The sequence below is a fragment of the Delphinapterus leucas genome, chromosome 4 (genome assembly GCF_059928025.1).
Source record: "Delphinapterus leucas isolate spDelLeu-1000000601 "Yukka" chromosome 4, BTC_Dleu_Yukka2, whole genome shotgun sequence".
NCBI lineage: Eukaryota > Metazoa > Chordata > Mammalia > Artiodactyla > Monodontidae > Delphinapterus > Delphinapterus leucas.
This window is the reverse complement of record NC_143132.1, coordinates 132,126,106-132,153,959: the sequence shown is the minus strand read 5'-3', so window position 1 is coordinate 132,153,959 and position 27,854 is coordinate 132,126,106. Positions and strand designations below refer to the sequence as shown.

The following is a 27,854-nucleotide window of genomic DNA, read 5'->3' as shown; positions in this document are numbered from 1 at the left end:
ATTTATTTTTAGTAATATATAGCCCTACCCTGGATTATTTAAAAGCCTTGTCCTAGTTCTGTTGGTTTTGCCTTCCTGAAATATTTTCTTTTGCATTAAACTGAAAAATGGAGAAAATTGAACATTGGTTTCTTCACTGAGAGTAGAACAATGCAGTAGACTAAACTGGGAAAAACATTTCTTAAATTGCATAATGGATACACTGTCATCCTTACAATAAAGGAAATCCCTGAATTTAAAAAATTGATATTTGCTTTTTTTATAAATTGCTTGTTTGGAAGTTGGAATACACTATTACATACCTCAGAAACCCATTTGAACATGCACTCTGTATTTGAAGTGCATTTGCAATAAAAGATAAATTCTGTTCCAATACTAGTAAAACAATAAAACTGTAAAACCATAAAAATTGAATAAGAAAATAGTTTTGTGGGCTCTTTTGGGTACTATCTAGGATTTTAGAATTTGACAATACTCATTTCCCTTAAAAATGGCCTTTATTTTTCCTTGATAAAGGATATCACTACTTTTCCATGAGTAGTATTGGCTTTTTTTGTGTATATGTATTTGTACAAAAGTTAATGTATGATTGTACAGAAGGTTGAAAGAAAGAAAGAAAACCTATCTGTTTGAGTGGTGTGTGTGTGTGTTTAAGGGGTGAGGGGTGGGAAAGATGAGAGGGCGAGATTGAAATTAATTGAACTGCCTGATGTGAAGTTCAGGAAATGGGGGCCTGTACATAACCCCTCAGAAAGAGAAGGTGATTGATGATAGGGAAGAGTGGTGGGATTTGTTTTCTGTTAGTTGCCTGACCTGGCCCTACTTTCTAGGACAAGCAGTGGGCAGAAGGATTAGAAGGGAGTGACCCTGGAGTGGGTGGTAAATAACCATAAGATGTCTCCAAGAAACCCACTGTTTGAAACTTTGGCAGTAACTGTATAAGAGGTTGATATAGACTATTCAGAAGAGTGTAAGGTTAAAAAAAAAAAAACCTAAAACTTGATTGCAAAATACTGTGTATTTTCTTGTGGGTAATTAAGCATAGATATTATCCAAAATATACCATTACTTTTAGTAGTAGAATTTTTGAAGTAGAGGTCTCAAATAGGCATATTTCATTTGACCTGCACAGTGTTTTTAAACATTTGAATTCATTGTCAGTTTTTAAATATTGGGAGATTTAGTATAAGAATTTGGACATCAGATTTCCCTTTTAAAATTGGAAGGCCTGTCAATGTTGAGCCGTATTCCTACAAGGCAACAATTGCAGTTAAGTGGCCACCTCCTTTAGATTGGCCATGTACTGTTGTTTCCCCCTATATAGCCACCCTGGCCATTGTTTACATTTCTTTTTTGCCCCTTATAGGCATTTGAGTTTATGATCTCTTATTAGAGTTTAAATTAGTTCTCATTTTTGTGTCCTTCATCTTTGAGATTTCAGAGTATTTACTCTGTATACAGACAGCTACTGTTAGCTACTAATTGAAAAGGGGTGGATGTCTTGGATTTTCTCCTATGTTTCTCCAGTAGTTTGAATGGAGAGAAGATAGTTTTTATGCTTCAGATGTTAAACTAAAGGATTTGCCCTGGTGTTAGGTAGAGCATAATAGTTAAGAGACTTAAGAGTCTGGCTGCTTCTATTTGAATCCTGGCTCTTTTGTTAACTAGGTGGATGATCTTAGGCAACTTAGCTTCTCTTCAGCCTTGATTTTTTTTTCATCTGTAAAATGGGTTTGTTTTGAGGCGTAAAGGAGATAATTCATATAAATAATTTAGTATTGTGCCTAGTACTTAAAGTGCTCACATTTTAGCTGTTATTAGTTTAATATAAAAATGCTAATAGATGTCTTTCAAAATTTTTTTCTCTTTTAGCCAAATGATTTTTCAGTATCACTAAAAGCACAAGGGAAAAACAAGCATTTTAAAGTCCAACTAAAAGAGACTGTCTACTGCATTGGGCAGCGTAAATTCAGCACCATGGAAGAACTTGTAGAACATTACAAAAAGGCACCAATTTTTACAAGTGAACAAGGAGAAAAATTGTATCTTATCAAGCATTTATCATGATACTGCTGACCAGAAGTGACTGCTATACAGTTGTAATTCGTCATGTGAAGACTGAGAAAATATCATTCCAGTCATGCTTGATTGGAAATTGCTGTTTCTAACTCTATATGAAAATTGACTATAATACATAAGTATTTTTATTATAACTCAGTTCATACATATATACTACATATGCCAGACATCTGCATAGAGCAATTCCTTATCCTTGGTCTTCTGTTTCATTGGTTTTTTTGCTCTTTTTCTCTTCGCTTCTAATATTAAGGTTTTATATTTTGAAAAAATGATGCAAATCGAAAGTCTTTATATGGAAGAATTTCTTTACTGCCTTTCCTTTATTTCCTTGTAAGGGCACCACCTTAGTTACTTCTGCAATGGTTCTCTTCATATAAAATTATTATATCAATTATATCAATATATGGCATATGCTAAAATAAATTTCTTGGAGAGTTGTTAATCTTTTCTGTGACTAAATAGCAATAATAAATGGAAAATTAGAAATTATTTTCAGGTATTATATTTGTCACAAGCCATTGTAAATATCAAGTATGTTGTGTCTGTCATTATTTTTCAAAATTCGTTTGTTTTTAGTGTAAAGCAAAACATACGGGACATAGGTTAGAAAACATATCTTGTACAATTTAAATTTACAACTGTTGGAAACAAAAATCTGTAAATTCCTAAGTTTTTTTTTCTTTTTTTTTGGTGCTTCTCTCTCATCTGGTTATTCAAGAGAACAAAACAGTCTCTGAGATATTTAGCTTTTCAAACTGTAAATGGATGCTCTAGTGTTATTTTTTTCCCCTAGTGTTATTTTACCAAAGCATCTTGTTTTTGAATATGTTATATCTGTGTCAATGTGAAAAAAGCTATGGCCAAAGTTTGAAGAAGTAAGAGTCAACGAGATACTTGGTTCTCCCCAACCCCACCAAAAAAAAATCAGTAATTATCAGGCATAGTATTTCTATTCTCATTTTCTTCTTTCAGCTTTGAATTTTATTGACTGGGACACTAAAATTGATGTATACCTGAGGAAAAGATGTGATGTGCTAATGGTAAGGGAAAATTATTTTTAGAATCTTATATTTGCAGATGCTTCTATTAAGTTTTTGTTTATCAAGCAGAAGTTTGGGTGTATGGATGAGAGGCTACTGTAGCGTATTTAATCTATTTCTATACATCACAGAAGAAAACCAGTTATACTTTATGGTCACAGCTTTTCCCCCCACTGTAAATTCTGGAGATTTAATTTAAGCAAAGTACTTTCAATATTTTAATAGAAAATACTTACTAAAACCACATAACTTAGTAAATAGTAGAAAGTCATGAGATTTTAAAAAATTTCCCCAATGCTGCCTACGCAAATGAATGTTTCCATTCTTTAATATGTTATGAACAGACATTTAAGACACCAGAATTACTGATTCTAAAATTGAAGTTGTCTAATTCATGAGGTTTTTGATTTCGGTTTTTTTAAATTTTATTTTAAATGTTTTTTTAATTCTCTAAGTCTTCAAATCATTTAAAGACTTACATTGCCACTGGGTGGCAGCCCTGACTTCTCCCACTAAGCAATAGGAGTTAACAAATATAGACATTGTACAATTTTCTATCTTCATTGCATCTGCTTTTAAAGCCTTTTAGTTCATATTTCATTATCTTCCTCAGCCCCCTTTGTTTATTAAGATGATTATTAGTAGGCAAGTTTAATGGAAACAAAAGTCATGTATTCTTACCTTTTTTGCTGTAAAATCACTTGAATATAAATTGAGGAAAATAGTTTTATAGTAGTTGTAAAATGACTAGGTAGCAAACATCTTTTTAATTTTAAACAAACATTTGATGATGCTTTCTTTTTATTTTCCACACTCTTTGTGGTCCCCACCCCCCAGTCTTCCTTATTTAAAAAATGGATATTTGTTTAAAAAAAAAGGAGAGGAGCAACTCAATTACTACTTTGTATCACAGACATGAGCTATTTATAGCAAACCCTGCAGAGCTGATGTTAAGGATTTTGAGAAAGTAGCTAGGAATGGAGTAGCACTGGAAGCAGAATGCATATTTCTGTGCCATAATTAGATTTATAATAACTAGGGAATTCCTAGATAGTCCATGTGTGCCAATGATAGCTATTGTGTGCTCCTCCTATTATGTGATGAAACCTCACTGGGAACTACTTAATTTTCTACTTCAACATTTTATCAATTTTTTAAAAGTCTTAAAACCAATCTTTACATCAATGACTGTTTTTTAAAAGCATGAATTAATTTTCTTAAGAACTAGAACCATCTTAGAAAACATCTACATAACTAGCTAGTATCAGGACTTGTATTAGAAACCAGGTTTCCTTATTCCCAGCCTGATACACTCTATATTGTGACACATTGGCTTCTCTGTGCTTGTTTTTAGACAAGGAGGAAAGTCCTGGGAAGAGCAGTATTACAGTAGTTTTCTTCCACCTGTGAGGAGATGCTTAGCTATCAATTTAAATATTCATAACACACATAACCCTGCCCAACCCACTTCTACAAATAACTTCTCCAAAATCTTGGAAGAAGGTTTTTCAGAACTTTATATAAACTCAGTAACAAAAAGCTATTGCTGCTGTATCTGTTATTTGGTCATAAGTCCTTAAGTTCAGCTGAATACATATTCACAAACATATATTACACGTCTTTGTACACAGTAACACAGGCACCTGGCACTATTAAAGATGGTGTGTCACAGACATATCACTTAAAATCAGAAGGCCTAAGTGCAATCAACTGCCATTGCTGGAAGATAAAAAGCCTAGCAGATGAGCAACTTGGATTGTTAGAATGATGTTATCCTCATAGATATGTGGATAGATCAGTGGCACATAAGTTATCTCCAGCGTTAATGCTTTAATTCTATCATCTAATCCAGAGATTGCGAGAAGCAGGGCCACTACTGTCTGTGTAGGTACCTTGTGAGAATTAGGAAAAGGCACCTCTTCTCTGGGCAAGCCTGGCCACTTTTTTTGCTGTTGAGGAGTCCAAAACTCACCACCACTACCCTTCTCCCATCTTGCAAGGTGCCCTGTTCAGGATACAACCAATACAGTTCAACCCACAATGCTTAAAAAAGTAATTGTTAACATTTTAAAATTGGGGGATTTCACATAAAATCCAGAGTTCTGTTTTCCCCTGAAAAATGAGAAGCTGATAATACTAAATTTGAATTCCCAGAAGGCATCAGATGGTATGGATGCTTCCCTTATTTTTACCAATGCATATGGTTAAAAACAAAATTAAAAGTGTAAAAAAGGCTCTTTCCCAGCCTTTATTCCCCCTTAGTTCAAGTCTCCAAATGCAGTTACTGTTACTCCCTGTTTTTCCTGTAACTTGGAGTTATCTGGAAACTTACCATTTTGCAGAAATGCTTCAGGTGCAATGTCCAAATCAATAAATTAGGAATGTAGCATTTCAGCATGCTTTTAACTTTTCCACTTTAATATTTTGCTAGAAGAAAAGGAAATCCTTTGTAATCCTGTATTTATATACATCCTTTAACTGTTTTCGAATGGCTTCACAACTGAGGTTGCTTCTAACTTAAAGTACATTTGATACAGGATAGATGACATCCTCATTTTATGTTTTGAACAGCATCCAGTGAACTTTTTGAAAATGCCATATTACTGCTTCTGGGGAAAACCTGTATTTTATTCTATTGCAAGGCAAGGTAGGAAGCTCCTCTCTTCTGATAAACTGGTTCTATTGGTTTAGCAAGTTTATATGACTCAACTCTGTCATCTTCTAAACTCTTACAGACCAGCATGCTGTGCATACTCCACACCCTAGTTTTTTGCTGTTGACCTAAAACCAAATGACCAAAGAATATATTTTTCTTGTTTACTAATGAGGGGTTCTTGTGATTTGAAAGTATACAGTTTGCTGAGACTTGTTTGTTTAATGAGTAGAACATAAACTGGGCTTGGTGAGGTTTTGAAGAGCAGGAGGAGGAGTTTTTGTTATTATTGGCGGTGTTCACGAAGGTAAATGTTTTAAACCACAGTGTCTTTTTGAGGGTATGTTTGTTGGCTGGAGCACTTTCATTATCTCAAATACTTCAGAATTGGCCTGATGCCTACAAAGGATTCACACAAACTTTTAATTTACCGATTGGACTGGCTGATTTTCTAAATGTTTCCACTCAGATTACTTTTTTAAGCTGTTTTTAAAGCTCCAGGGAAAGCTGGTCTCAGTATTTTGAAATAATGTTGCAAATTTTATTTGTAGTTATAACTACAAAGAAGACAAAGAGTACTCAATTTCCTCTCCATGTTTTCTTGTACCTCGTGGAATGATAATGACTCTCGAACAGGAAGACAAGCATAAATAGACAATTAAGAATAGACATCTAAGGTAGTTAAGGTATTTAGTTGCTTTAAATCTCTAGGCTCAGAAACTATGTAGAACATTTGGAGATAGCTTTCAGGAAATTATGGAGACAGGTGGAGTCCAGAATGAGACTAAAGTGTTGTCTGTTTTAGGTTAAATACCGGAATGGTTATTAAATTTGTTTTTTTTTGAGCATTTGTAGAAGAAATTAGTGATCCCTGAATAAGCATGTCTTTTCTTGGAACAAGTAATGCCAAACATTTAGTTGTTTTGATATGGTTTCTAGACTATAGATAAGGGGGATGTTGTAGAAGAAAACAAGTACTGATTTCATCAGCGCATATGCTAATCACTTGGCGTCAAGATGAGAAAAATACTTTTTGAACGGTTATATCTATGTGTATGGTTTTGTGTCTTTGTTTTGCTTTTGGAGATACTTATCCTTCAACCAACCATCCAACCACCTCATGTCAAATGTTTGATTGCGTAGGTGCCAGACTGTTCTAACCTAGCAAAAATGATAGTGAAGAAAATGGACAAATTTGTCCAAAAGCTGTCCTAAAACTTTCATTTCTAGTGATGTAATGCCTAATGGAGAAGTGCTATGAAGAAAAAACAGAGCAAGATGAGGAGGTCGGAGAGTGAGAGTGGGGTGTTAATTTATATAGGATGGTTGGAGGCCTCATAAAACAGACTTTGAGCATATTGTGTGCTTCACTTAATAGAATCACTGATGACTAGGATTAAACCAGTGAATGGCTGAAAATACAGCAATCAAAATCATTTGAAAATTATTAAGATCTTCGCTATTACAGAGCATTGTTTTTGGTTTTCAAATTTTAGAATTGAATAAAATGGTATTTGTTTTATTTAAACACGGAACTTTTAAGTACAAAGGACTATTCTGAATAAGGCCTGATTCTACGTCTTAAGAGGAGTTGTTGGGAAATGTCACATAGAAAAGAATCAGTTATAACTACAGGAAGGAGGGCAGTTTGACAGACTTAAGGGTTTTAATTCATCACCCCCTAAGGAAAGAATTGAGGTTAAGGGAGGTTAAATTCCTGATGTTCTGCACTGGTGCCAGACAATAAACGAGGCAGGAAATTGAAGAAGAAAATAATATTCAGAGGAGGTTGAAAAAGGGCTGTAAGAACCCTGAAAACCAGAGCTTGAAAGTGTGTGAAAGTTACATCTGGAGCAGACTCAGTGGAAGCGGGAGTTAGAAAAATCTATGACAAGGAGAATTCCACTGTTTAAATACACTGTGTTACTTCCAGAAAAATAATAGTAATAATTTAGACGGTGGGTTACAATTAAATGTCAGATGTGCTAAAACACAGGACAGATATTTAGGAATCTTGGTAAAGGGAAGAGAACTATTTTGTGTTAAGTAGAGCAAGGAAGGGTTATTGCAATTAACTGACCATGTGGTCTGTGCCAGGGCACCAGGACCTACCCTGCATTTGCACAACCCTAAGAGTGAGTGCCTGAAATTTTGCACCCTTGGTGCCTCCCTTGCTTCATTCTAGTCCCAGCCCTATGGGGCTCAGAGGGCTTAGGATTCTCTTCCTTGACCATCAATCTCCTTTTCCTTCCCCACTCTTTACTTTTCCACAAAAACCTTTAAATCCTTGCTTTTCTTTCTGTAATTAAATATTCAAATAGTGTAATAGGAAAAAAAATTTCTATTTCTAGACTGTACTTGTTTATGATAGGAAATAGCTTTGTTCTTCCAGCGGTTCATCTTCAGGCATAGGCGACTGATCATCTTCAACTCTGGAAGGCCGTGGAAATTAATCTGAGAAGTGCAGCAACAGGTTAGAGGATAGTTTGGTTTTGGCATGTTGCATTGACAAAATATCACAACCAGCTGATGAGAAAGTGTAGAAAGAGAAGTTCCTCAAAGCCAGAAGAGAAAGGCAAGATCAGAGTTGGGGATCCAGGCAAGGGTAGGAGCTAGCAAGTGAGGCACGGCCCTCCAGAGGTTCTCACCCAGTGGCATGGCCCATGCAGAGGTGGATCTTCTGAGTTCCTTGTTGATTCATGGACCAGTCCTGAGAGGAACTGCCATTCAAAAGCTTGTGGCAGGCAGGTAGCATTACCCCTCAGTGCCCCTAGAGGTGTGCTGAGCCCAGGTCAGAGACTTTCTGCAGTGGCTTGTGAAGGATTGGCAGGCAGTACTGCCTTGTCAACATGGCAGTGCTGGGCAGGGGCATCTTGACAGGGACCCATGCCCAGGTTGAGCTATCTTAACACCTCAAGGTTTGGTGAACAACTCTTCTTCCTCCCCCATCGCATAACTAAATGAGTCTTGTTCTTTCTCCCATTTTCTGTTTACTTTCCTTTTCCTTTTTCTTTTCATCCTCAGTCTGTTTTCCCCTCAACTTTTCCATCCTTGGGCCTTCCCATGCCATTCTCCCAGTTGGAATGCTTAACTGCAAGCACATCTTTCCTATCCAAATCTAAACGGGTACATCCTTGGAATTCCATATTGAGGATTGTCTGTTCTCTAAAGCCTTTGCTGATCTCCTAGATCACTAACTCTTTTACGTCCCTCAGACACATTGTGAGCCCTCCTTTGATACTAATTGGGAGGTAGTAAGGTGAGTGGAAAGAACTTGGAGTTAGGCAGATCTCTGTTGGAATTCCTGTCTCCATCCCTGACTGGCTCTGGGATCTACAGTAAATAAACTTCAGATGTGTGCTCATCTGAAAAGTTGGGAATCAAATTTTATCAATACCTTGCAAGTCTGTCGTATAATATATGGAAATGTGTATAGAGTGCAGGGATCAAGGAGAGGATGCAGCAAGTGTCTTTGACCTTGATGTAGTTAAAAGATATACAGCGAATACTTATTGTGTATTTACTTTGCCAGATTCTGTTCTAAGTGCACCATGTCATATAATCCTCAAAACAGCCCTACGAATTAGGTACTATTACAGTTGTCTCCAATTTACAGAGGAGGACATTAAAACATTGTTTAAAAGACTTGGTGAAAAAAACGCAGCTAGTAAGTGGCAGAGTACCAATACCAACCCAGACAGTCTGGCTCCAGAGCCCATGCTTTTAATGACCACCCTCTAATAGGTGTCACGAACTGGAAGCTTTTTTTTGCTGATCCAGGGGCACCAACTGGAAGCTTTTTTTGCTGATCCAGGGGCCAAAGTGAAAGATGGGCAGCCCACAAAGGGCCAGCCAGTCAGAGCAAATAAACCCTAATGTATTTATTGTTAATATTATTAATATAACAAATGGTTAATACAGCATTTGTGAAGACCTATTGTGTCCCTGGCACTGTGCTAATGTGCTTTGTCTACATTCTTTAATTCCCACAAATATTATGCAAGACATTGTTTTATAAAAATGACGCTCATAGAGTTGCTTTCTTCCCCTTCACATCAAAAGAGCACTACTTTTCCCATCCAATCCTCAGCCTGCAACTATCTAGCTTCTGATCCAAGTTCTCTGCTGGAACTCCTCTTACTGAGATTACAAATGACCTTCTAGGTGACGTAAATCCAGGAGACATTTTTTGATAATTTACTCAGTGACTCTCTTCTGCACCCCCCTTGGTGATCACTCCATCCCTCATCATTTCCAGGACCATAGTTTGTTCCAGGACCACCTCTCTGACCTATTTATTGCCCCTATATCTTCCTATGTCATTTTGCTTGTACTGGTCCTTTAAATGCAGGTCTTCTCCTGGAGCGTATCCACACATCTCTGTAATCTACATACTCTCCCTGAATGTTCTCACCCACTTCCTGGTCTCAGCTACCAATGAAATGCTGAATGTAGGGGAAGTGGTGCCATACCCTGACACTCATAAACTGAGACAAAGATGATTTGAATATTGGAGACTGCCCCTGCCCATATGAGCACCTCAAAGTCGAGTGTATCAAACTGAACACATGCAGCCTTTTTCTGTACCATCCCCAACCCTGCCTGCCCTGCTCCCATCCCACCCTCCTTAACATTATTTAGGTTGAGATGCTGTCATCCACCTAGTTATTCAAACCTAGAATGTGAAAATCATGTTTGCCTCCTCCTCCGCCAATCCACTCAACATCTAGGAGCTGTCAATTCTACCTCCATCATTTGAATTTAGTCACTTCTCTCTACAGACATGGGAAAACCTAGTGGAAGCCAACATCTCTCAACTGGCTGACCCACATCCCTCCCTCCTGGCCCACCTGCCTCCACTCTGGCCGCTTCCACGATTTTCTCTACCCTAGTCATAAATTTTTTAAAGCTCAAATACAGGGAATGACAGATTAGATTTGAGCTTTTAACCCTCATTGCCTCAGGATAAACTCTGAGCTCCTCAACAAGGCATTCAAAGCTCTCTCTTGAATCCTGTTTTTGTCTACCTTCGAGCCCCATTTCTTGCCACTCCAACCTTGCTCTCCAGTTGCATCAAACTTCTCGTGGTTTCCCAAACATGCTATGGCTGGCTGATTTTTTTCAGCATTTAATACTCAGCCCAAAGTCACCTCCAAGAAGTCTTCTCTGATCCCCCAGGCTGGGTTAGGTGTTTCTCTTTAATGCTCCTTTATTCCCTTGTGAATATTTCTGTCACTTCATTTTCAGTATTGATTTGTGACTATTCTCATGTCCATTTTCTCTACTAGGTTTTGGTTGAGGACAGGAACTATCGAATTCCCAGGATCTAGTACATAATAAAAGCCCTTAGTGAATGTCTGTTGAATGAATAAATAAGTAACTTTCCCAAGGTTATATTGCAAATAAATTCTGACACTGGAACCACAATGTGTTGCACTCTAAAATTCATGTTCTTTCCACTGAGGTGTTTGCACATGTGGAGTGTTTAGAGTCTTTAAAAAACTGACATTTTAAGGGGCCAAACCCTATCATAAGATTTTCCTTCCAATTTAAAAAATTTAAATAAAGTTTTCAATAATACATTCACATGGTTCAGTAATCAAACAATATAAAAATATAACAGCACCCACAATAATTGAAAGCAGGGTCTTGAGATATTAGTACATCTGTGTTCAGTGCAGCATTATATTCACAATAGCTAAAACGTGGAAGCAAATCAAGTGTCCATCAATGGATGAATGGATAAGCAAAATGTATATGGACTATTTTTCAGCCTTAAAAAGGAAGGGAATTCTGCCATATACTACAAAATGGGCAAAACTTGAGGACATTATGCTAAGTGAAAATAAGCAAGTCACAGAAAGACAAGTACTGCATGATTCCACTTATATGAGGTACTTAGAGTAGTCAAAATCATAAAGGCAGAAGTATAATGGTGGTTTCCAGGAGAGGGGAGAAGGCGGAGTTATTGTTTAATGGATATAGAGTTTCAGTTTTACAAAATGAAGAGTTACATGGACCGATGGTGGTAATGGTTGTACAACAATTTGGATGTATTTGATACCACTGAACTGTATACTTAAAAATGGTTAAGATGGTAAATTTATGTTATGTGTATTTTACCACAATAAAAACAATTTTTTAAAATCCCCAAACAAACAAAAGGTGGTGGAAAGAGTCTCGTTCCCATTTTTCTCCTCTGTCTTCCCAATTACCACTCCCTTTGCCCCAAGGTAAACAATCTTGGTAGTTTTCTCTATCTTCTTCCAGGTGTTTTTGCAGCTGCAAGCACATATGAAGCTATATATTCTTCACCTCCTGACTCTATAAAAGATATTTAGAAAAAAATTTTTAAACTTCTCTACTTTTTTTGAAGTAGAGATGTAGATAAACAGCTAATCAGTACCTAGCTTGCATGAACTCACAGGAGAGAGACTTGGAAGAGAACAGCTATTTGATAAGAAGTTCAGATAATGTTGCCTGCTACTGCCAGGGGTACCTCTGGAGACCACCAGGGACCCCCAGAGCAGAGCCTATGATCCAGGTATCTCCCCCATGCAGATTCTTAAGCTTCCCAGTTATCTTTTCTCTGGAACTCTCCTAGGCCACACCCCCTGATGCAACATCTGGGTTTGGGCAGAAAGGAGGGTGCTGCCCAGCCCGCCTCTTCTGAGGTGTCTGGGCTGGCTCCTCTTTCCAGAACAATTCAGGCTTTACAGCGACTCAGACTCAGCTCCAACTTCTGCGTTCCGAAGCAAGGATGGCTGATACGGAAAGAGTGCTTCATTCTGGAAGGAAACAATGTTCCAGTTCAAACTGAGCCTGCCAAACAGAGACCCTCACAATGGTTCTAGAAGAAATCGAGACAAGTCTTATCATGTGGTTTTCCTACGCCTTGATTCCTTGTTTGCTCGTGGGTAAGTATGAATCAGAATACCGCTTACAGTCTGGGACTCAAATGTAGGTTAGGAAGGTGAAAAATACTTTCCCAGGGTTTGGGGTTGCAATATATGCATACAACGTCTTATGTCTGTTTTTGAAAAGGTTTCTCACCTCCTAATCCTCCATCCCCACAGAGAAAAGGCCTGCATTCTGTTTAGAGATCTCTCAATGTCCACAGAACAATCTAGGAAGATAAAGCATCAGAAAAATAGTTAAAAGGTTAGCAGAGATCCATGCATTTTGTTATTTATCTTATTATTTAGTTTTAAAAGCCACAACATAGTTATTATCTCAGTCTTTTTGTGTGTGCCTCAGAGATGTTCACTGTAAGGACAGGTTTAAGTAAAGATTCTAACAAAATACACCTGAATAGAAAGACATAATTTGCAACCTTAATATTGGGTACAAGATTTATGAAAATTGGAATTCTCTCCTGGTCACTTCAGAAAAGGTAGCAGTCAGGTACTCCATACCATTTTAAAAAGTATTTGGTTTGGGGCATTTTGCCTGCCAGTAAGATTACATAATTTTCTCTGCTCCATTCTGGCTGCTTGCACCTACATGTTATTGTTCTGAAATCGCAGCTTTCACTTTTGATGTTTCTTCCTGTCAACTAACATTTAAAAGAAATTTCTAATTTGAATACACCAAGGTCCTAGGCACTTTGCAGTGTCTGTGGGTGTCTTGAGTACTTTCTTTTTTTTAACACTGAGAACTAATTATTCTGGTTAGTTTAAATCAGGTAACAAATCAGTGCCGAGGTGATTAGCAAATGTTTAGAGCTGACTTAAACATCAAATATATGCCTGTGTAGCTCAAAACCCTTCACAACTCTATGTCTCAGCACATGATGAGCAAATTTGCTGTTTGTTTCATGACACACCATATTTAGGCCCCAATCCTATTTCTCACTACTCCTTGAAAACAAGTATGGGCCACAGGCGGCTGCTGTCTTCACAGCTGGCGCATCACCCCCCCATTTCCTCCTCCTGGTCTTTATTGTAGTTCTTTCCCTCAGAAGCTCCCTCTCCAGTCCTTACCCCATCCCAAACCCGTCCTCCCATCATCATTCCAGATGGATCCCTGCTCCTGCAGACCCTTCCCAGACCTCTCTCCTTTGATCCTTGACCCCATGTACTCTGTTTCAGTGGGTTATTTCTGTTTCCTGCACTGGCCTGAAGGCAGGGCCTAGGCATCTTTCCTGGCGTCCCCACAGCCCCTAGCATAGGCTCAGCATGTTAGCTGATCGGTTAGTTACTTGATTCATTGATTAGTTGGTGGCACAAACAAGTTGCTAGGAAAACACTCCTCCACTAAGCTAAAGGGAGAAGACGGGGTGGCCAAATGAGAAGGGGAAAGGCCAGCATATTTTTCCTGATTTTTTTTTAAATTGAGGTATAACTGACATATGACATTATATTAGTTTCAGATGTACAACATAATGATTTGATATTTGTATGTATTGTGAAGTGGTCACTGTAATAAGTCTAGTTAACAGCTGTCACCATACAAATTTTTTCTTCTTGTGATGAAGACTTTTAAGACCCACTTTCTTAGCAATTTTCACATATGCAGTATAGTAACTATAGTCACCATGCTATATATTACATCCCCATGATTTATTTATTTTATAACTGGAAATTTACATTTTTTGATCCCCTTCACCCATTTTTTAATTTGACATTTTCTTCAATGAGGTAGTCCAGTCTTTTAAGCCTTTTCCTGGACTCCTATTTCAAGTAGACCTGGAGGTGAGTACTCTTCTGCCACCTGTAAACTTACACAGAAATAAAAACAACAAACAAAAAACTACAACAACCATCCCTGTCCCCCTCCACCACCCACCCAAAAAAAAAAAAAACAACCAAAAAAAACCCACCAGTGGTAGAAGCCACAGGGATGTCAGAGTGAGAAAGACCTGTGTGTGTTTTGACTTTTATCACTTGCTCGTTCAGTGAATATATCTCTTATCACTTCAGTTTCCTCATCTGCAAATTGGTCAAAACAGCTACCTTTCGGTTGGGAGGTGTCAAACGAGATTATGCAAACAAAGGCACTCTGAAGATGTTACTTTTCATCTGTTGGTTATGCAAACCGATGGTGGTGTCAGCAGTTATTTGCTTTAGCTGAGGTTGCCTTTATGCAATTTTGACCATTTACTCTGGACTGTGTAGGAGCCTGCAATGATTTCTGCAATGTCTAAATGAACTTCTACTACTTACTCTAGATCCTTGGGACAGATGGGTAGAGGTCTTGCTCTCTTTTACAGAATTTATTTGCCTTGCCCTGTCCCTTTCAAATAATAGTGTGTAATTCAGGAAACTGATTCCCACTACCAATAATAATAATAATAGTAATAATAACAGCAGTAATAACAGCGACAATGACCATCGCAACTGCCATTTATGACCGCACACTGTGCTCTGGATTAGCAAAAATGTTCTCTTGACATCTCACATCAATCCTGCAAGGTAGGTGATATAACCCCCATTTTATACACTAGGAAAGAGAGGCTCAGAGAGGTTCAGCTATTTGCCCAAGCGTATACATCTAATAAGTGGGAGAACTGGGATTTGACTCTGGTTCTGCTGGCTACAGAGCCTGTGCCCTTTGTACTTCTCTGCAGAAGAAGCTGAGACGTTGAAGCAGGCCAGAAAAAGTTTGGAAGGACAAAGCAAAAGGAATAAAGAAGATGTTGCTGTGTTTTCTGACACATTTGCCATAAGGGCTGTTGGAGGTAAAGGTGGCAGAACAGAGCCAACGGGGGAGCTGACAGCAGACACAGTGAGGGGAAGCCAGCATGGCGATTCCAGGGAGGAGATGCAAGGGGTTCTGCCTGGGAAATGTGCCCAGGGGCTTTGTGGTGGGCATAAACCTCAGAATGACACAAAGGTCTAATGTGAGATAGGAATTCGGGGGGAAAAATCAGGCTGAGGCTAATTTCACTAAGGAGCCAAGACTTGGTTCACCTGTTTCGTTTTCATTCATTCTGTATTTCTGAGCGCCTGCTGTGTGCCACGTTCTGGGTGGTTAGATATGAACAAAACAGTGTTTTCTGTCTGCAGGGAACATAAGAACCTGCTGGGAAGTACACCTAAGTCTTTAGGGGTTTATCATTCATAGCTTTTTTTATTATTATTATTGAGGTATAGTTGATTTATAATGTGTTAATTACTGCTGTATGGCAGAGTGATTCAGTTATACATATATATATATATATATATACATTCTTTTTTATATTCTTTTCCATTATGGTTTATCCCAGGATATTGAATATAGTTCTCTGTGCTACACAGTAGGACCTGTTTATCCATTCTATATACAAAAGCTTACATCTGCTAACCCCAGCCTCCCACTCCATCCCTTCTCCCAACCCCCTCCCCCTTGGCAACCATCAGTCTGTTCTCTATGAGCATGATTCCATTTCTGTTTCATAGATTGGTTCATTTGTATCATATTTTAGATTCCACATATAAGTGATATCATATATCGTTCATAGTTTTAACTATCTTTCAGGTACCTGAAGTAAGGTCTAGATCAGTGGTTCTCAACCTCAAGTGCACATTGGAATTAACTGGAGAGCTTTTAAAAATACAAATGCCAGAATTTCACAGCCAGAGGTCTGATTTAACTAATCTAGGGTGCTGCCTGGTCTTTGGGATTTTTCAAAACTTCCTGGGTGGGGCTCCTTAGAGAAGTGGTTTATTCCATAACTGGGAAGAGAAAATAGAAGTTTGGAGCATCTTGTGGTAAGGAAGGAAGTGCTCAAAAAAGGATGGGGAAAATGCAACAAGGATCCTGGATTAGATCCTGGAATGAGAAAAGGACATTAGTGGAAGATTTGGCAAAATCCAAATAAAGTTTGGAGTTTAGTTAATAGTAATGTACAATGTTAGTTTCTTAGTTTTGACAAATATATTGTGACTATATAAGATGTTAGCATTAGGGGAAGCTGAGTGAAGGGTGTACAGGAACTCTGTGTACTTACTGTCTGCGTTTTTTCCCTATAAATCTAAAATTATTCTAAAAATTAAAAGTCTATTAATAAAAATAACATGAAAAAAGAGAGTGAGAGATGGGAGTAAGTCAAAAGGACACAAAACCCAAAAAAGCTCCCAATGGCCAAAGCTGGAACGATTTGAGTAACAAAATAAATAATGATAGGGCTTCCCTGGTGGCGGAGTGGTTGAGAGTCCGCCTGCCGATTCAGGGGACACGGGTTCGTGCCCCGGTCCAGGAAGATCCCACATGCCGCGGAGCGGCTGGGCCCGTGAGCCATGGCCGCTGAGCTTGCGCGTCCGGAGCCTGTGCTCTGCAACGGGAGAGGCCACAACAGTGAGAGGCCCGTGTACTGAAAAAAAAACAAAAAACAAAAAAAAAACGATAGAATAAAATAAATTTCTATTACAAATGGTGGAGAAGGAAGAGCTATTTCTTACAGGATTCCAGTTAACACATAGAAAATCACAAAACATCGCAGCAATGATTGTTGCAAGTAATATCCACCAATAAACACAAAATTTAATGGATGGAAGTTGGGGGAGAAAGAATATTTGCATAGTATCACAGTATCTCCCCTAAGTTATTTATTAATTATAAAGGGGAAAATGGTCATTTTATAGTGAAGACATCACCTTAACCAAGTAGTCAAGGTAAACACCAGCAGTAATAAGACATAGTAACATCATGTATTCCCTGTGAGTATGTGCCAAAAATGCACAACCTTAATCAAATCATGAAAAAACATCAGACAAACCCAAACTGAGAAATAGTCTAGAAAACAACTGACCAGTACCCGTCAAAAATGTCAAGGAAAGATTGAGGACAGATTGAAGAAGACTAAGTATAGATATGACAACTAAATGTGGGATTCTGGATTGGTTCCTGAAAAAAAGGAAGGAAAGAAGGAATGAAGGCAGGCAGGAAGGAAGGAAGACTTTAGGGGAAAAAAATCGGTGAAATTCGAATAAATACTGAGGCTTCATTATTGATATTGGACCAATGTTAATATCTTCCTTTTCATATTTGTACTATGGTCATGTGCATCTGGAAGGCTGAATGAAGGGTATATGGGAGCTCTCTGTACTATTTTTGCAGCTCTTCTGTAAGTCTGAAATTATTTCAAAATAAAACTTAAAAAAAACACCCACAAAAAGCCACCTCCCCAGTAATTCTCATGGGCAACCAAGGTTGAGAACCATTTAGAACTCTATATACCAGTGCTTCTCAAACTTTAATATGCTTATGAATTACCTGGGGGATCTTGTTAAAATGCACATTCTGGTTGTGTAGGGCACAGCTTGCAGCCTGAGAGTCTGCATTTCTAATAAGCTCCTGGGTATTGTGATGCTGCTGATCCAAAGACCATACCTTAAGATCCTGAAGCAGTAGATCACTTTCCTGAGACATGAATTGGTTTGCATACCTTTTGAAGCTGGGGTGGGGCACTAGTTACTTAGGCAGCGAGTGATGCCGGCAACCTGCTTAGCAGCCATGTCCTAGCTCAGCCTTGCTCTTTTCTTCTTCTGGTCACATACAAGGGGATTCTCTTGAAATAATTTACTGTATTCGAGGGAGACATTTTAGGGTATCGTGTCAGTTCATGGTATCAATATCCCCTGAAGTGCAAGCCCCATGGGGTAGTCAGAATGATGGTTCGCCAAAGACATCCACGTTCTAATTCCTGGAACCTGTGGATACATTACCTCCTATGGAAAAAGGTATTTTAAAAATGTGATTAATGTTATGGGATTTTGAGATTAGGAGATTATCCTGGATTATCAGGGTGGGCCCAATCTAATCACATGAGTCCTTCAAAGCTGAGAACCTTTCCTGGATGCAGTGAGAGAGAGATGGGAGGACAGAAAAAGAGGCAGGAGAAATTTGAAGCATGAAAGAGACTCAACCAGCCATTGTTGGCTTTAAAAATGGAGGAAGGAGGAGCCATGCGCAAGAAGGTGGGTGGCCACCAGCAGCTGGGAATGGCAAGAAAACAGTCTCCCCTGGAGCCTGCAGTCCTGCCAACACCTTGATTTTAGCCCAGTTAGACCTGTGTAAGATTTCTGATCTATGGAACTGGAAAATAATAAATCTGTGTTGTTTTCAGATACTACATTTGCGGGAATTTGTTACAGCAGCAATAGAATACTAATAGGCCGCAAGAAAGAGGAATCAGCTTTGTGAATGCAGCTCTATGCAAAAAGTGTTGCTTAGCTACTTTCTGCCACACTGAGCACCAGAATCTTAAATAGTCAGTCACCTGGCTCAAGCCTCTATTGGAAACACCCAGGAGGCTCCACCCGGTGGGCCTTCTTGAGATACTGAGTCAGACTGCTAGAACAAGAACAATTCTCTACAGTGACAGGAGCATAACTATTCACAAGGAACCAAACGATTATACAGAAGATATTCCAATATCTTGGTCTAGCTCCGTTGAGAATTCTCATCCAGTGTGGCTGAGGAAATAATTATTCCCAATTTTGCACCCTTCTCTCTGTGGCCAGTAGTCTTTCCTGTTCACACTGTAAGCTTACTCTCCCCTCCTGCCTTGAGTGTATTCTTTGTTTTTGCGTTTACTCATTCACATCAGGAAGAGTCTCTATTAACTGGTTTCTTCAGAGACTTGACTTCAATACGCATTACTCCTGGCTGGTAGATGACATTTCTTGTTAATGAGAATGGTGGGTGGATAACAAAGTTTTCTTTTTCTTTTATTTATTTATTTATTTATTTTTGCGGTACGCGGGCCTCTCACTGTTGTGGCCTCTCCCGTTGCAGAGCACAGGCTCTGGACGCGCAGGCTCAGCGGCCATGGCTCATGGGCCCAGCCGCTCCGCGGCATGTGGGATCTTCCGGACCGGGACACAAACCCGTGTCCCCTGCATCAGCAGGTGGACTCTCAACCACTGCGCCACCAGGGAAGCCCCAAAGTTTTCTTTTTCTCCACTGAATTGTGTTCTCAGGACCACAGTGAGCCTTGTCTAACAACTGGAGGGGATTCACCTATGAAACCCTTCATAGGTGAAAGGAGTCACTCTCAGCTTGGAGTCTGAGCTGAAAATAGACTTCCCTATTTAGTGTCCTAGCATAAAATGGATTTTTCCTCATGTAGGGCCACCATGCTTTCTATGTAACCCAATTAAACATCCCCTGGCATCAGTAGTTCATGGGCATTACTGATTTTTCCATCTCATTCCCAATGTGTATGTGTGCTACATAAACAACAGTGAAACAAAGATGGAATTTGGAATATACGGTACAAATGGCATAAAGATATTGAAGATGTTGCCTACAGGGCTCAGAAAGAAGCAGTAGTTTTCATTTTAAGACAGGAATGAGACTGAGTATTTTGCCCATAGTGGAGTTAGATTTGTAACCTCACAGGTAGGAGAAGACAGTTACATAAGTGCAAACTGCTGCATAACATAATGGAGCCACCTAAATTTTGGGACATCTCTTGCTGTTGTCCTGCCTGTGTGCCCCTCATGAAGAAAGATATACCCAGAAACTCAACCTCAGAGTAGTTGCTTAAATCCTTGATGAGTGCCCTGGTCATTAGGACACCTAATTGTTAGGTCTCCCACCCTAAACAGGTGTCCCTCACTGATTTAATTGACTGCACCTAATTCTACAACTTTACTTTTCTCCTAGGTGCATTTCATCCTGTTTGAATTTATCCTTTCATGGTCTTTTAAAATGTATCCTGTCATGCAGATAATCAGAATTAATGCTAAATTTTTAGGTGTGATGACACTATGTTTGTATTTTTTAACTGAAATTTTGTTGAGGTAATTCTAGATTTATATGCAGTTATAAGAAATAATACAGAAAGCCCAGTTTCCCCAATGGTATTTCGCAAAACAGTAGCATAATATCACAACCAGGATATTGACATCATTGATACAATCCACCTGTCTTATTCAGACTTCCCCAGCTTTACTTGCACTCGTTCGAGCGTGTGCTTGTGTGTGTGTGTGTAATAGGTTTGTGTATTTATCACCACAGTCAAGATACTGAACAGTTCCAGTACCACAACGATACTCCTGTTGCCTTTTTAGAACCTCCCCCTACTGTGCCTTTCCCCACTGTTCCTAACCCCTGGCAGCCATTAATCTGTTCTCCATTTCTAAAATTTTGCCATTTCAAAATGTTATAAAAAGAGAATCATACAGTATGTAACTTTTGGGGGGTTGGGTTTTTTCACTTGGCATAATTTCCTAGAGATTCATCCAGATTGTTTTACGTAGTGATAGTTTGTTCCTTTTTTTTTTGCGGTACGCGGGCTTCTCACTGTTGTGGCCTCTCCCGTTGCGGAGCACAGGCTCCGGACGCACAGGCTCAGCGGCCATGGCTCACGGGCCCAGCCACTCCACGGCATGTGGGATCTTCCCGGACCGGGGCACGAACCCGTGTCCCCTGCATCGGCCACTGCGCCACCAGGGAAGCCCCAGTTTGTTCCTTTTTATTGGATATACCATAATTTGTTTAATCATTCACCTGTGGGCATCTGGGCTGATTCCAGTTTGTTTATAGACATTGTTGTGCAGATCTTGTGTGACATAAATTTTTACTACTTTGGGATAAATGCCCAAGAGTGCAATTGGTGGGTTGTATAGTAATTACAAGTTTAGTTTCACAAGAAACTGCTGAACTATCTTCCAGAGTGGCTGTACCACTTTATATTCCCACCAGCGATGTATGAGTGACTTTACCTGCATCTTCACCAGGGTCTGGTATTGTTACTTTAAAAATTTTTAGTCATTCTGATGGCTGTGTGGTGCTATCTCAGGGACATTTTAATTTGCATTTCCCTAATAGCTAATGATGTTGAACATCTTTTCATGTGCTCATTTGCCATCTGTATGTACTTTTTGGTGAAATGACTCTTCATGTCTTTTGCCCATTTTCTAATTGAATTGTTTGCTTTTCTACTGTAGGGTTTTGAGTATTCTTTGTATATATATTCTAGATATGAATCCTTTGTGCGATATAGTTTGCAAGTACTTTCTCCCAGTCTGTATCTTGTATTTTCATCCTCTTAACAGGGTCTTTTGCAGAGCAAGATATTTTAAGTTTGATGATGCCCATTTATGTTTCCTTTTATGGATCTTGCTTTTGGTGTCAAGTCTAAGAAATCTTTGTCTAGGTCTGAAGATTTTCTATGTTTTTTCCTAAAAGTTTAGAGTTTCATATTTTGCATTAAGTCTATGGTCCACTTTGAGTTACTTTTTGCATACGGTGTGAGATTTAGGTTGAGGTTTTTTATTTGCCTGCAAATATCCAGTTGCTCTAATATTATTTGTTGAAAAGGCTATCCTTCCTTCATTGAACTGCTTTTGTACCTTTGCCAAAAGTCAGTCAAGCATATTTGTGTGGGTCTATTTCTGGGATGTCTATACAGTTTCATCAATCTATATGTCTATTTCTTTGTCAATACCACACAATCTTCATTACTGTAAGTCTTAAAATTGGGCAGATTGATTTCTCTCACTTTATTCTTTTTCAGAGTTGTTTCAGTTATTCTCCTTCCTTTGCCTTTGCTTATAAATTTTAGAAAAAGCTGGTATATATCTACAAAAAACCTTGCTGGGATTTTGATAGGAATCACATTAAACCTGTATATCAATTTGGGGAGAATTACCATTTTAACTATGTCAAATTGTTCGATTCATGAGCACAGTATGTCTCTCCATCTATTTATATTTTCTTTGAAATCTTTCACCAGCATTGTGGAGTTTTCCTCATACAAATCCTAGATATGTTTCATTAGATTTACACCTGAGCTTTTCTTTTGGGGGAGGGAATGATTGTAAATATTTTAAATTTCTGTGTATAAGTGTTCATTGCTAGTATTTAAAAGTACAACTAATTTTTAATGTTTACCTCGTATCCTATGAACTTGCTGAACTCACTATTAGTTTTAGGAAGTTTTTTTGTAGATTCTGTGGGATTTTCTACGTAGCGTGCAAATAGGGGGAGATTAATTACTTCTTTTCCAATCTGTAATGCCTTTTACTTCCTTTGTTTGCCTTATTACAGCTGCTAGAACTTCTAGTACAATGTCGAGTAAAACTGATGAGGGTGAGCACCCTTGCCTTGTTCTTGATTTTAGGGGGAAAGAATTCAGTCTTTCACCATTGAATAAGATGTTAACTGTAGGTTTTTTATAGATGGTCATTATCAAATTGAGATAACTCCCTAATGTTCTTGACTTGAAGAGAGGTTTTTTGTTGTTTTCTGTTTTTAAATCATGAATGGATGTTGAATTTTGTAAATGCTTTTTCAGTGTCAACTGATATGATTGTATGATTTTTCTTCTTTAGTTTGTTGATGCAGTGGATTACATTAATTGATTTTCAAATATTGAACCAGGCTTGCATACCTGGAATAAATTCCACTTGATCATGGTGCATAATCCTTTTTATACATTATTGAATTTGGATTGCTAGTATTTTGTTGAAGATTTTGGCATTTAAGTGCATAAGATATATTGATGTGTAGGCTTTTGTGTTTTTAAATACACACTACCTTTACCTGATTTTGGTATCAGGGTAATACTGGCCTCATAAATTAGTTGGAAAGTGCTTTTTCCTCTTCTATTTTTTTGAAGAGATTGTATAAAATTGGTGTTAATTTCTCTTTAACTATTTCATAGTATTCTCCAGTGTAACCATCTGGGCCAGGAGATTTCATTTTTGAGAGTTTTAGAATTATGAATTAGAGCTTTATATTTACATAGCTTTATAATCTTCGCATATCTGACTAGGGAAATGTTTTGTCTACTTTACCAGAGGAAGGATGTCAGAGAGGACCACGCTCCACCCTCCCGGGTGGCCTCACTGCAGCTGGCTCTTTTCCTTTTCATCCCTTGGGTGATTACAGGTTTAAAGGTGGGGAGGGCAGGAAGCCTCCCTTGTGGGTACCCTAGGTGTTTCCTCGCAGGGCAGGCCGTGGACGCTGAGAGTGAGATCAGGGTGCATCACAAGGGTCCTACATTAGGGAAGAAGCAAGGGCACCAGGTGGGGTGTCCCCAGCAGCACCCATCCTCTCGCGGTTACAGCGCTGGATAACGAACAGCAGGTGCCAATCTGGAGACAGGCACACAGATGAAAAGTCCCAGGCAAGGGTCCCAGCCTCATACACGCCATGCTGTCGATATTATCACTGCAACTGTAACAGCAAAGGGAGGCAGGTGTTGGGCATTAAAAGAAAAGCGTGTGAAAGTCGGAGGGGAAGACCATATCGGAAGATCCAGACTGCACCCTGGGTTACACGCAAGGATGAACCCTGAGGCTGCAAGGTCCTTATGAGGGCAGGTTCAGCTTCACAGGCCTCTTTGATTCTGTGTGCAAACTGTAGACCCACTGTGTGCACACTCTGAGCACACAGCTGTGTGAGCAGGTGCTTGAATCCCGGCTGGCTCAGAGGGCTGCAGGCTGCCTGGGGCGGAGTCTCCGAGCTGGCTTGGTGCCTTTCTGCACTGGACTCCTTCCACGGCAGACCTGAGCCTGCACTTCTCAGATGGCAGCTGCGCCCTGTTTGGCCTTCTTGGGGACACAAACAAATTGCTTTGGTACCTGAGGATGGCAGTAGCAGGAGAAGGTGGTGATGAGAAGCTGGCAGGAGCCAGTATGGGTTTACCATGTAGGGGTGGGGGGCTCAGGTTTACGCAACTTGCTTTAGGTCACATAGTAAGTGGCAGAGTCAAGGCCTGCATCTAGATCAACGTGACATAAGGGTTGTACATAATGTGCTTCAGTTTCCTCATTTGTACAACAGAGAAACTAATGGTCCTTACCTCCCAGTATGGTCATGAGGATTAAATGAGATAATCATGTGACAACCTAGCACACGGCCTAGATAGAACACGGTAAGTGCTCAATAATATTAGCCATTATTATTATTAATATTAACATGCCATTCAATCACCAAAGGCAGAATTACAATGATGATAGCAAAAATTTAGCATGAACACAAGTATGGTGACTTTAGAGTTGTTTCTAGTTCCTAAGCATGTTTGGCTTTTCATTAGAAACTAACTTGAAGCTGTGGCATTTCCCCCGATGCCAGCCCCCTGAGCTCACCTGTCAGCCTGTCTATCTGCCTTGGTCTCAGATGGAGTGGCTGTTCTGCCTGCCCCTCAGAACCTCTCTGTACAATCAACCAACATGAAGCATGTCTTGACATGGAGCCCAGTGATTGTGCCTGAAGAAATAATACACTATTCTGTCGAGTACCAAGGGTGAGTTTTGCTTTTTGTGTTTTTTTTTTTTAGTTTTTGTCTTTTAGACATTAGTTGATTCCTCTCCAGGAATCACAACCTTCATTCCAGAGCTCAAGGAGGCTTTGTGAGCCCAGGGAGAGGTTATTTCCCATGATCTGCATCCTCTGTCTGCATGGGCACTGAGAGAGTTGAAGCAACAAGGGAAGTTGTCCCATGGATTTGACAGTGAACTCCCTGGAAGCACAAACATGTATAAAGACTTTTTGGTGAAGCTTCTTTCCAACAGTGAGTCAATTGTCTAATGCTGAAGAAAATTTTAAGAAGACACAAGTTTGTCTCTGACTTGAGGTGGAGAAATCACTGGGGACTCAGATCCTTTGGGGGTGGGGGAGACCTCAGTTTTTCCTGACTGTGTGCTTGCCCCTAGAAGCCAAAACAAATTGTGATCCTATAGGTCAGCTGGCCCTTCTCCAGGTGTCCAGGCCCTCGGAGCTGTCAAGGAGTGACAGGGACACAGAAGATGCTCAATATATTTCATTAACAGTTTATACAAACTGAACAACTACACGTGCAGACATTCTCTTAGGCTCACGGGTACAGTCGACAAAGCTTCTGGACAGAGGGAGCTTACATTTAGAGGAGACAGTAAAAAGGTAAAGAAATAAGTACACGAGGTCTGCACTGTCCAGTGTGGTAGCCACTGGACACAGACAGCTATTTAAATTTAAATTAATCAAAGTTAAATTAAATTAAATTAAAATGTCTGTTTCCCAGTCGTACGAGCCACATTTCAAGTTCTTAATAGCCACATGCGGCTAGTAGCTACCATATAGAACAACAGGGATACAGAACATTTCCACCAACACAGAAAGTTCTATCAGGCAGCATTGCTGTAGGTAAGTTCAGATAGAAATCAGCTCTAGGAGGAAGCTAAAAGGCTGATGCAACAGAGAGTTTCTTCTGTGGTAGCTTTTTATCAGATGGTCGGGGAAGGTCTGTCTGAGGATGTGATATTTAAGCCAATATCTGAAGGACAGGAGCAGGCAGCCAATGGGAATGCAGGGGCAGAGCATTTGAGACACAGCGAACATGACAGCCTGTCGGAGGGAGAGCAAGGAGGCCTGTGTGGAGGGAGCATCACGTTTAGGGGTGTAATGAGAAGGCCAGAGAGTCTTGTAGGCCATGGGAGAGAGTTTGGACTCCATTCTAGACTCTTTGGAAGCCACTAAGGAGACAAATATGATGCTCTGCTGAGTGATGCATGGTTTGAAGACTGGCAGGAAAGGAAGCAGGAAAATCAGTCAGGAGACACACAGCAAGGAAAGGGATGACAGTGGCTGAGACTGGGGTTGTGAGCATGCAGATGGAGAGACTGGGATAGAGTGGGGTTTATGCTTGGGTCTCCCTTGTCTGGTGAGAAGGAGTAAGGAAGAAAGGGTGGTCGGTGAGGGAGGAGAGGGGAGAAATGCGTATGGAGCAAATGCTTGTTTTCCTGACCCATAAAAAGTCAGTGGATGCGACAGTTACTTGAAACCATCATTGAGCCTGGGTAGAAGGGGCTGGTGTGACGCTGTCCCCTCCTCTCTTTGGCCAGAGAGTATGAGAGCCTGTACATGAGCCACATCTGGATCCCCAGCAGCTGGTGCTCGCCCACCCAAGGGCCCGAGTGTGACATCACTGATGACATCACCGCCACTGTACCATACAGCCTCCGGGTCAGGGCCACCCTGGGTTCACTGACCTCAGCATGGAGCACCCTGAAGCACCCCTTTAATCGAAACTCAAGTAAGGCTCTTCTCTCCTCACTCCCCCGCCGCCAGCAGCCTCCCCTTCAGGAACCATGCTCACTGAGACTGTTGGGATTCTTTTCAGCATCAAATTAGTCTTGCAAAGCCAGAGTACTGTGAACATCAACAGCCCTAACTGCTCCCTTTTAAAAAGTCAGCTGCTTCCCACAGGCCTTCACTCTCATTTTGAAAGAGACTTTGGAAGTCAGTCCTGTCCCTGGAAGGAAAACTGCTCTGGAACTGGGGAGATGGGGCTAGGACGGCCTCTCCCTACCCTAGTAGTGCCTCATAAATCTTACACTGCCTCCCATCTGGGGCCTTGCTAACTCCATCTTTGTTGCTGTGTGAGCATCTTCTTCGTGCAATAGGGTCTATACATGATTAGGAACAGTCCTTTGGAAATAAGTAACTTTTCTATAGCAATAGAACCTGGAAAATAATTGAGAAAGAAGTAAGGGAAGAGGGCTTCCCTGGTGGCGCAGTGGTTGAGAGTCCGCCTGCTGATGCAGGAGACGTGGGTTCGTGCCCTGGTCCAGGAAGATCCCGCATGCCGCGGAGCGGCTGGGCCCGTGAGCCATGGCTGCTGAGCCTGCGCATCCGGAGCCTGTGCTCTGCAACAGGAGATGCGACAACAGTGACAGGCCCGTGTACCGCAAAAAAAAAAAAAGAAGTAAGGGAAGAATCCAGATTGGTGACCAAATATGGCAGAGTGCAAATAATGGCCAGTGTGTAGAAGGGTGTGTGGGGGGGACCGCAGTAGCAGGGTCTGGATGCCGGGGGCGAGGAAGCAGCTTGTCACATGGTGAAGGGCTTTGACATAAAGCTTGATCAAGTCGGAAGAGGAGGGCCACAGAAGAAGAGAAGGTCTAGGCCAGGTCTGTCTTACAGAACAATCACTCTGGCTGTGGTGTGAAAAGTGAACTGGAGTAGGACAAGCCTTCAGGGCAGGTGAACAGTGAGGACGGGGTTGTAACACTCCAGCTGAGCCAAGGTGGGTCCTGATCCCAGAAGTGGGGAAGGGATGGGAAGAAGAGGACAAATTCTAGAGACATTGCTGAGTTAGAAAGGACAGTGCTTGGGGACCAGTTATTGGGAGACAGAGTGGGGAGAGATAATGATGGCGTCCATCT

General features: G+C 40.1%; 2 protein-coding genes across 8 annotated transcripts in view; both read left to right on the top strand.

Annotated features, from left to right (window-relative positions):
• The window catches only part of NCK1 (NCK adaptor protein 1), a 92,258-nt gene extending 80,322 nt beyond the window's left edge, over positions 1–11,936 (top strand). For both annotated transcript variants that reach the window (XM_022582566.2, XM_022582565.3), the window contains exon 4: positions 1,873–11,936. In XM_022582566.2, the coding sequence (XP_022438274.1) occupies positions 1,873–2,067 (195 nt within the window). In that variant the 3' untranslated portion in view covers positions 2,068–11,936. The remainder of the gene's footprint in view (positions 1–1,872) is intronic.
• A 506-nt stretch (positions 11,937–12,442) lies between these two features.
• Positions 12,443–27,854, top strand: part of IL20RB (interleukin 20 receptor subunit beta) — a 32,887-nt gene continuing 17,475 nt past the window's right edge. For 2 of the 6 annotated variants that reach the window (XR_016393139.1, XM_089911112.1), the window contains exons 1-4: positions 12,443–12,689; positions 15,341–15,451; positions 24,829–24,955; positions 26,532–26,722. Coding sequence is in view for 4 of the 6 variants with exons in the window: in XM_089911112.1 (XP_089767238.1) it covers positions 12,617–12,689; positions 15,341–15,451; positions 24,829–24,955; positions 26,532–26,722 (502 nt within the window). In the remaining 2 variants the exon portion in view is untranslated. The remainder of the gene's footprint in view (positions 12,690–15,340; positions 15,452–24,828; positions 24,956–26,531; positions 26,723–27,854) is intronic. The other 4 variants (XR_004023217.2, XM_022582567.3, XM_089911111.1 and 1 more) reach the window with 3 other exon arrangements.